Source organism: Myxocyprinus asiaticus, chromosome 28, assembly GCF_019703515.2.
Source record: "Myxocyprinus asiaticus isolate MX2 ecotype Aquarium Trade chromosome 28, UBuf_Myxa_2, whole genome shotgun sequence".
Classification (NCBI taxonomy): domain Eukaryota; kingdom Metazoa; phylum Chordata; class Actinopteri; order Cypriniformes; family Catostomidae; genus Myxocyprinus; species Myxocyprinus asiaticus.
Window position 1 is genome coordinate 37,875,568 of NC_059371.1, and position 10,586 is coordinate 37,886,153.

At 33.8% G+C, this 10,586-nt stretch overlaps 1 protein-coding gene across 1 annotated transcript; it reads right to left on the reverse strand.

The window, feature by feature from the left end:
- Window positions 1-5,366, reverse strand: LOC127418827 (myosin regulatory light polypeptide 9-like). The gene is made up of 4 exons (XM_051659680.1): window positions 5,153-5,366; window positions 4,446-4,652; window positions 2,480-2,641; window positions 1-800 (listed from the first exon to the last, which is right to left on the reverse strand). The coding sequence occupies exons 1-4, from the start codon at window positions 5,349-5,351 to the stop codon at window positions 625-627; spliced, it is 744 nt and encodes a 247-aa protein (XP_051515640.1). The 5' UTR covers window positions 5,352-5,366; the 3' UTR covers window positions 1-624.
- Between the last annotated feature and the right edge of the window lie 5,220 nt (window positions 5,367-10,586).

A 10,586-nucleotide genomic window follows, 5' to 3' on the forward strand; every position in this document is an offset into this window, starting at 1 on the left:
TCGAATGGAAAAAAATATTTATTTTAAAATTGTGATTGTATACCAGAGGTGCCATTTGCAGAACAATCAAAAAAAAAAAAAAAAAAAAAAAAAGAAACAAATGAATGCATTTCAATTTCATAATATAATTCTATCAAATTAAATTGAGTAATCATTAATACAAAATATATAAAAAACTAAATATTTTAAGTTTTGATTTAATTTTGTTAAACATTACACAATTCAATTTGAATTTTGTTATGAAAGTAAAATGTGTAAATCTTTAAAATATTTTTTTAATGGTTTTTGCAAATGCTAACAAACCTATTCTGAAATGTACAGGCCTTTCACAAAAAGTACAAGGTCTTTATTTCTTTATTATACTTTGTGGAGATTCTGGAGATGAGGCCTTGTGAAATCTTAATTTCTTTCAATTATGTTTCCTTCACTTCATATTATGTTTTAAGACTTCATAAATGGGTTTAATCATAATAACTTTACCGATTTTAGCTGGAAAGACCAACAGAGTTAAAATATAGCTAAATGTAACACTGAACTATTGGATGAGATTCAAAGTATTTTGTGATCAATATCAGTAGACATGTAGTATGTGTAAAGAATGTACATCTGTGTAATAAGACGCTTTTACATGTCGTCTTTGTCCTTAGCTCCGTGTTTGAGGATTCGAGTGAACTCAACATAGTTGAAGTTTCCTTTCTTGTCGATTGGTGCCTCACGTAACAGTTCGTCCACTTCTTCATCTGTGAAACGATCGCCCATGGTGGTCAACAGCTCACGGAGGTGGTCTTCATGAATGAACCCTGAAGAGTTACAGGCATCAGGTTAGATCTTCTCTTGATTAGATACTTACTTAAAGATCACAATTAAAGAGCTAAAAAAAAAAATGGGTAAGCAGCAATTATGGGGCCAAGCAGACCAAAGGCATGTAAAGAAATATGATTTGACATCAATGATTATGATTTTAAGAAAAGTGGCATAAAAAACAACAACAGAATTTATTCTAACTATTGGCCAATAAGTGGTACTGTCGCCAAATGTATATGATGCTGTCAGGGAATGATAACAATGACACAAGCAAAGATTGCAGAGATACAACCTCAGATCCATTTTGGCATATTGCCATGAAATTTGTTGATGCGTTTCACCAGAACGATTTGGTCTATCACAAAGGTCTATCATTTTCAAATACAGTACTGTGCAAAAGCTTTAGGCACTTGTGAAAAATGTTGCATAGTGAGGATGTCTTCAAAAATAATTAAATAAATAGTTTTCATTTATCACTTGATGTCATACAAAATCCAGTAACATACAAAAAGCTAAATCAATATTCAGTGTGACCACCTTTGCTTTTAAAACAGCTCCAATTCTCCTAGGTACACCTGGACACAGTTTTTCTTGGATGTTGGCAGATTGGATGTTCAAAGCTTCTTGGAGAATTCGCGACAGTTCTTCTATCTATTTAGGCTGTCTCAATTGCTTCTGTCTCTTTATGTAATCTCAGACTGACACGATGTTCAGTGGGGGGCTTTGTGGGGGCCATGACATCTGTTGCAGGGCTCCCTGTTCTTCTATTTTCAAAAGTAATGTTTGGGAGTCTAACGTTTATATTTCCTATTGACACACTAAAGCTGAAGATATAAATAACCATTTTAGGACAAATGCTTTTGTGAAACATCTTATGTGCCTAAGACTTTTGCACAGTCATGTATTTCATTATAACTTTTGAACACAAGGTGGCGCTGGCCCCAAACTTCATAGATACCCTCAGGGCATGGTGCCGATGATGCATACCAAGTTTCGTAAGTGTACCATTACAACATTGCATTTGTAAAATACTGCATTTTATGACAAAATTCTAAATGGCCAATGCCCAAAGTGGCCGACATAGGACAATTGTGTATCATTAAACTCATTATGCCCTAAGGAATCTAAAGAGACCAGTCCCATGATTTCAGGCCAAACTATTCAGAAGTTCTAAGCAAAAATAACAATTTTTCATATTTCCTGACCACTCTAAACAGGTGCCATTTGTGTAGGCTACCTTATGAACACTGAGGTCCAAATATATGAGGCTATATTAAAAATCTGGGATTCAAAATCTAATTTAAACCTTGAAATAAACTGTTTCAAATGGGCCCCCTCAATCTTAGCAATCAAATACTGGATCAGTGTTTAACTAGCAATATACTGTATCTACTGATGTCTCAGTTTGATGATGTTGCAGCGTAGTGGGATAGCATTGAATCGTAATCAGCTAATTTTATTTTATTAATATTTCTCTTTTTTAAACAGACCATAGTTTTAAAGTTCACAATCCCTGAGTATACTATATACATGTGTAGTAAATAAAATTTAAAAATCACATTCTAGGGCCCCCAGTTTGAGAACAGCTGTAATATGGAAAAGTGAAGTATAGTATAGAGTGGTATAGCACTGATTAGTATAGAATAACCATATATTATATAATAAACAACTGTACCGGAAGCTTCCTCGTCAAAGCATGTGAAGGCGTTTCGTATGACATCTTCAGGGTCGGTTCCATTTAGACGTTCTCCAAACATGGTGAGGAACATTGTGAAGTTGATGGGCCCTGGAGCTTCACTCATCATACCCTCCAGATACTCGTCAGATGGGTTCTTTCCTGGATCAACCAACAGATAACAGAATAAATGTGGAAAGGATCAAACGAACTAACTTGGTCTAAGTTTAATTTGTGAAGATAAACCATTCCAGTGTGGTTGGTGATAAGTTGGATGATAATTTAAATAATGTTATCTGAAAGGTAAAACATTATTGCCAAAAGACATTATTGGGCAAATCACACAGACCTGTTAAAAACATGCCCACACTGTAAAAAAAATTCTGTAATTTTAATGGTAAAAGACTGTAAAAATGCTAAAGAAATAAAACGTTAATCGATTAACGAATATCAACTGTAAAATATACAGTACATTTTTTTAATATATATATTTTCTAAGACAGTACAGTACTTTTTACAATAAAACATTTTTTAGATGTAAAAAGTATGATTTTCCTGTATAATTAATGGTAAAAATTTACATTGTTTAAAAAGAGAGTACATGTACTTTTTACAGTGAATTATTGTTAAAATTACAGTAAAAAACAATAATCGGGTGTTCCCACAATTCTCTGCATGACCCATCATATTTCATTATATTTTATGGGTATAGTTATGTTTCTTATTATTATTTTAATATCAGTTATGTACTTTGGGGTGTTCTGTGTTATATTTGATGTAGTTTAGTTAATGTTTATTGCATTATTTAAATTTCACATGTGTTACCCTGATGGTGTTTAGTGTTTGTGTGAGTCACACTGAGCACTGTCTCTACATGTTTATTGGTTATTGCTCCTGGATGAGTCACTATTAGTGAACTTCATGTCATCATGTGCTCTACTTAATTTTTACGGTGATTAACAATACCTTATAAAGTAAAAACCAGATTTTTACAGTTTCAGAAGGTTAATATCAAGTTTATGACTTTTTTTTACTATAAATTTAACAGAATTATTATTATTATTATTATTATTATTATTACAGTGGTGTATTATGGTCATGTAAATTACAACCGTTTTAAACTGTGAAATGTACAGGTTGTTCTGTAAAGTTTTTTACATAATTATTCTTGCAACCACAGCTGCCAGTTTTATTTTTTTTATTTATTTATTTTTTTACAGTGCATCAAAAGAAAACAATATGAAATTATGGTAACACTTTCTATGAAGCCTGTGTTTATAATGCCTTATAATAAACCTTATAATATGTTGTATTGTCCAATATAATATATTAGTTAGCTATTTGTGGTTGTAACTTTTAAGATTATGATGCATTAGAACACACGATGAAACCTGTATTTATTCTTAACGCATTATAATGTATGCCTAGTGCCTTATAATAAACGTTCTTGTGACTTTGTACATCCTCAGAACGCAAATGAGTAAAAATCCATAATTTACAGTGCCAGTGCCTAGCCTTTCATAGAGCTGTTACTTTGTACATTTTTGAATGTTTCCTCTGAGACCAATGTTCATTTTAATGTAAGCAAGTTTAAGCTGACAGCTCTAACATCTGAAATAATGTTATGTGGTTTACTGAATATTTTATTTTCTAAGTATTACAATAAAAATGTTCAAAGCAAATGTTTCTTATAACCACTTCATAATATCTCATAGCTGTTTAAAAGAAGACCTACTGTAGATTTTACTACTTCATTTAAAGCAGACAAAGACCACTTATAAATGATTATGACCACATTATAAAGCCTTTTGGATGTTTACAAGAAGACATTGCATTTGTCCTTTGTTTATTTAAGATCAGCTGGATTTGACCTGGACATGTTTCTTTGAGATTGACCCTTTCACGACTAAAATAAAACAATGTTTCCATATTCAATATACAGTACCCTAAAAATATTGTACATTACCAAGAGATGCCAGCATATCATGTAGATCCTCTTTATCAATAAAACCATCTCTGTTCTGATCAATCATATTGAAGGCTTCTTTAAACTCCTGGATCTGTGATTGGTCAAACATGGCAAACACGTTGGAAGTGGCCCTCTGCGGGCGTTTCTTTGTGGTCTTTCCCTTGGCACGCTTGGCAGCAGACATCTTGACCTCAGGGTTTATTTCTGTAATGAAGGGATAGATAAGAGTTAATTAGAGCCATTATATCACTTATCTACACACGTAGTTATGAAAAATACAGCAGATGCCATCAACTCTGAAGCTTGTTGAAATATAACTTTTGTGATCAAAAGTGTTGATAACCAAAGCATGATGGCTCAAATATGTTTTCTTGTGGTTTTCAAATGTTGAGTATGTAAGAAATGACATAAAGCAACCAAAAAACTATATACAGTACTCATCAACTCTTGTATCCTTACTGTCAGTTTGGAAATACCTTCTCACTCTTTATTATTACTGGTTTCAACATTTTAGAATAATAGTAAAGACTAGATTGACTAGTCAAGCATTTAAGCATGAGCCTTTAGGTCAAAAGGTTACCAAGATCATAAGAAACGTCTTAACTAGAAGATAAAACACAAACTGTATACATAGTATATATTAGCCATTAACAGACCAAACAATGGTTAAAACCATCAAAACCAAGATCTTCTTGTAACTATACCTTGTTTTTCTGTTGAAACAGGTTGAGAATGTGCGACTGTGTTGGGTTTGTTCCTTAGACTGAAGGGAAGTTTGTTTGGATTTTCAGACTTTCTCCACACCTCCCTGTTCCTAATTCGGCCAATAAGGTCAAACTCCCGCAGTCGGGCGCGTCTAGAGCCATACAAGGCAAAGGAATCTGAGAGTGGCAGAGCTCTCATATCCTGAGAAACAGCAGAGTGTTTTCACAATGGCTCGGGCCAGTCTGGACGGAGTCCATATTTAGCAAATAAATGACTAAGTATGCAGCACAAAAGAAATGTTTCTTTTGCCAGCATGTCAGTGCAGATGAAGGCCAGAGCAGGGCGAAGTGCATACAGGCTGTATAAGTGCAATTTCAAGCCCTACAGAGGGTGCTGGGTGAGGAATTTGCATTATAGAACAAATATGCAAATTTATGAGCTGCTGGCCTGCAAACATAGAGAGAAAACAAATATTTATATATGTAAATGGGTGTGTTTTATTATACCAATCAGACAAATTTAGAGCCATATAACACTCCCGCAGCACAAAGTGTTGCTTATTTTAAAAAGTTAAACAATTGATAAATATATATAATGATATATATTAAGAATAAGTATATAGATTTAATTATTATTATTTTAAATAAACAAATATTTAAGTATATACTATATAAATATACAGTATATATATATATATATATATATATATATATATATATATATATATATATATACTGGCGGCCAAAAGTTTGGAATAATGTACAGATTTTGCTGTTTCAGAAGGAAATTGTTACTTTAATTCACCAAAGTGGCATTCAACTGATCACAAAGTATAGTCAGGACATTACTGATGTAAAAAACAGCACCATCACTATTTGAAAAAAGTCATTTTTATCAAATCTAGACAGGCCCCATTTCCAGCAGCCTTCACTCCAACACCTTATCCTTGAGTAATCATGCTGAATTGATCATTTGGTACTAGAAAATCACTTGCCATTATATCAAACACAGTTGAACGCTATTTGGTTCATTAAATGAAGCTTAACATTGTCTTTGTGTTTGTTTTTGAGTTGCCACAGTATGCAATAGACTGGCATGTCTTAAGGTCAATATTAGGTCAAAAATGGCAAAAAAGAAACAGCTTTCTCTAGAAACTCATCAGTCAGTCATTGTTTTGAGGAATGAAGGCTATACAATGCTTGAAATTGCCAAAAAACTGAAGATTTCATACAAAGGTGTACACTACAGTCTTCAAAGACAAAGGACAACTGGCTCTAACAAGGACAGAAAGAGATGTGGAAGGCCAGATGTACAACTAAACAAGAGGATAAGTACATCAGAGTCTCTAGTTTGAGAAATAGACGCCTCACATGTCCTCAGCTGACAGCTTCATTGAATTCTACCCGCTCAACACCAGTTTCATGTACAACAGTAAAGAGAAGACTCAGGGGTGCAGGTCTTATGGGAAGAATTGCAAAGAAAAAGCCACTTTTGAAACAGAAAACCAAAAAGAAAAGGTTAGAGTGGGCAAAGAAACACAGACATTGGACAACAGATAATTGGAAAAGAGTGTTATGGATCTTAACCCCATTGAGCTTTTGTGGGATCAGCTAGACTGTATGGTGCATGAGAAGTGTCCGACAAGACAGACACATCTATGGCAAGTGCTACAGGAAGTGTGGGGTGAAATGTCACCCGAGTATCTGGACAAACTAACAGCTAGAATGCCAAGGATCTGCAAATCTGTCATTACTGCACGTGGAGGATTTTTTGTTGAGAACACTTTGAACTATTTTAAGAAGTTCTGAAACGATTCAAATTGTAATAGTCATTTTTCATGTTATTAACGTCCTGACTATACATTGTGATCAACTGAATGCCACTTTGGTGAATAAAAGTACCAATTTCTTTCCATAAAAGCAAAATCTGTACATTATCCCAAACTTTTGGCCACCAGTGTATATATACATGTAGCCCTTTATGTGTGTGTGTGTGTGTGTGTGTGTGTCTTCATATACAGTTTACACTGATTAAAAAAGTCACAAACTTGTGCGTATTTGCATCATATATTTCAGAAATACTCCAAATATTCATAATAATAAAAAAAAAAAACATATTTATAAATCACGTTTTCATATGTGTAACATATTTTCACAAATACCAATGGAATTTGAATATGAACATATATGCTAAAACAATAATCATTTTATATACTGTATATGTTCATATATGTACTTTTTATAAGGGTTCTGAAAACATAATTACACATTATAGTGTTTAGGATATAAACGATTTATTTTGTTTTGTGAAAATATTTTTCCAAAAACGCCAAGAAGGGTAACACTATAACTAACATTAATAACATTTCCAAACACAAGGCCTATTACTTTTTACATCAATAGATTGTACATAAAAATAGTTTAAAATGTCATAAAATTTTGATTCATTTGTATTATATTTACTATATATTTGTATTTTTATGTACATGTACTACAGAACTGTTAAGCATTACATTGTTATCAAACCAATTGTTCGTCACTTTTCTGATTGATGTTCAGTGTATCCAATCAAACTCCGCCCCCCGCAAGTTCTTATCACAGTGATTGGTTGGATTTTTGAGCGGCAAACTTTCCTGGCGAGTGATGTTATATTTGAGACACAAAGCTGTTCTTCCTCCAGGGGGCGCTTCAAGGCTCAGACAGCCGAATCTTCATTTGATCTGATGTTATGAAAGTCTCACAAATGTTTTCTTGACAAAACATCACTTATATCCTTATATTATAAAGTACCTAAAGTGATCCTTGTTTTAGTTTGCAGTGGTTGATATCAGTATTGCCTTGTGTCACTCTTGTACGACTGTATGGGATCTTTGCATCTCAAATTTTCCCAAACTTGAGTCCCTCTTTTGAATCGAGAGCAGAGAGTTTGAGTTTGAACATGCTCAAGCTGAAAGAGAAATCTTAATCAGATTGGAATTTGAGCACTGGATAAAACAGTGTTTTTGTGGAATGCAATGAAAAAAAGAAGCCTCAAACAACTCTCATCAATAACTGATGTCTGTAACTTTGATTTCCAAGAAAAGGAAATGATGTCAATAACTACTGCAGCGAGATATCTTTATGTTACAGTGCGGTAAAACCGAATGCAACTCAAAGTCTGTAATTGATATATAGTTTAAGAATAATACTTGTAAAAACCAAACTATGGAAATGTTTTGAGCATAAACAGGGACGCTTGGAAACATAAAGTTCATCAGACATTGTCCTACCAGTTTATACTGCACTAAAAGATAAATTGCTCAAAATAAATAATTTGTGTGTTCATGTTTTTCGTAGCGTGGACGTCGTACATGACCAACTCCCACACTGTAATAGTATTAGTAATAGTTTATAAACGAGATCGGTTCTGATACTAACAGGTTTATAATGGAATATTCTGGGTTCAAGGAATGTTTCGGGTTCAGTTCAAGTTAAACTCAATCGACAGCATTTGGGGTGCAAAGTTGATTACCGCAAAAAACATCTTCAACCTTTCCCTGTTTATTTAAAAAAAAAAAGTTTCAAAAATCCTGGATACTATAAGGCACTTACAATGGAAGTGAATGGGGCCAGTCCATTAACGTGAAAATACTCACAGTTTCAAAAGTATAGCCACAAGACGGAAACTTTATATGTGTTAACATGATTTTAGTGTGATAAAATGGCTTACTAAGCTTTTCTGTGTAAAGTTATTTCCAATATTACAACTTTGTTGCCATGACGACTTAACATCGGCAAACCTTGTAAGCTATTTTATCACACTAAAATCATGTTAAGGTGTATAAAGTTTATGTCTTGTGGCTTTACTTTTGAAAAATTTCGTTTTTTATGTTTATGGACTGGCCCTATGTTCTTCCATTGTAAGTGCCTCTCAACCACCGTTTGCTTTTTTGTGGTAATCAATGTTATGCTACCAATACTGTCTATTGAGCTTAACTTGTATGGAACATTCCTTTAAGTACAACTGCATCTGTGGTAATTTCAACTCGTTCACCAGTTGTTAAAACAAATAGTGTGTTGACAGAACTGCACTTACAATGGAAGTCTATGGGGCAATGCAAATTGCATGCTTGCCCCATAGACTTCCATTGTAAGTGCATTTCTGTATTTAACAGGAGCTCAACTTGTATTTAACCCAGGATATTCCTTTAATGGTACTCAGTCAATGACATAACTTCATACTGGCATAGAAATTCGAAATTAAATTTGAGTCCATCTCATCATTATGAATTTCCATCATTCTTTTTTACCAATGAAATACTGTACTTTTTCTTCCCACAGACATTTCCGAATGGACTATTAATTTATCTGTAAGTTTATAACAGTTGTGTCTTTGTTGTCAGTTTTTAACCTGGGCGTTTATAAACGTGAGGTGGTACAATCGTACAAGTTATACAACTTCTTCCGTCATGACGATACAATTAAACAGGCTGTACTTTTTTTATGATAGGCTAATTCTTTGCATATGAAATTAGTAATAATGCATGCTGCAAAATCACTGAATGCTGAATAATGTACAGTAAATATGGGCGGTCATATGTTAATGAGCTCTTGGTTCTCATCTTCATTACCATATTCATTAGCCATGAACATTTCTGAAAGAGTCATTTTTGCAATTTAGTTTCAATAGTTTATTTACAATAATAAATTAAATTGTCTGGGTCTTTGTATGGAGCCCCTTAAGTGACCTTTGCGGAAAAAAAATCCAGAGATTTGTGCGTGGGTACAAGAAAACTTCCCATGCGCACGAGAAAATGTTCACATGCTTACGCATTACAATTGCCAGTGTATGTTTATCTGTTTCCCGTTTATATCATTGTTACAGCGGATTGGAATTACAGTGGCAGGAATTTTGGATTGGATGTTTATTGCGTTTTTTCAAAAGGTCGCAACATGCAAGAAGAATTTGTTGATTTTTTGAGGTCACGAGATGTTCCTCACAGTTTAATTGACAGACTTATATATATATATATATATATATATATATATATATATATATATATATATATATATATATACACTATATTGTCAAAAGTATTCGCTCACCCATCCAAATAATTGAATTCAGGTGTTCCAATCACTTCCATGGCCACAGGTGTATAAAATGAAGCACCTAGGCATGCAGACTGCTTCTACAAACATTTGTGAAAGAATGGGCCGCTCTCAGGAGCTCAGTGAATTCCAGCATGGTACTGTGATAGGATGCCACCTGTGCAACAAGTCCAGTCGTGAAATGTCCTCACTACTAAATATTCCACAGTCAACTGTCAGTGGTATTATAACAAAGTGGAAGTGACTGGAAATGACAGCAACTCAGCCATGAAGTGGTAGGCCACGTAAAATGACAGAGCGGGGTCAGCGGATGCTGAGGCACATAGTGCGCAGAGGTCGCCAA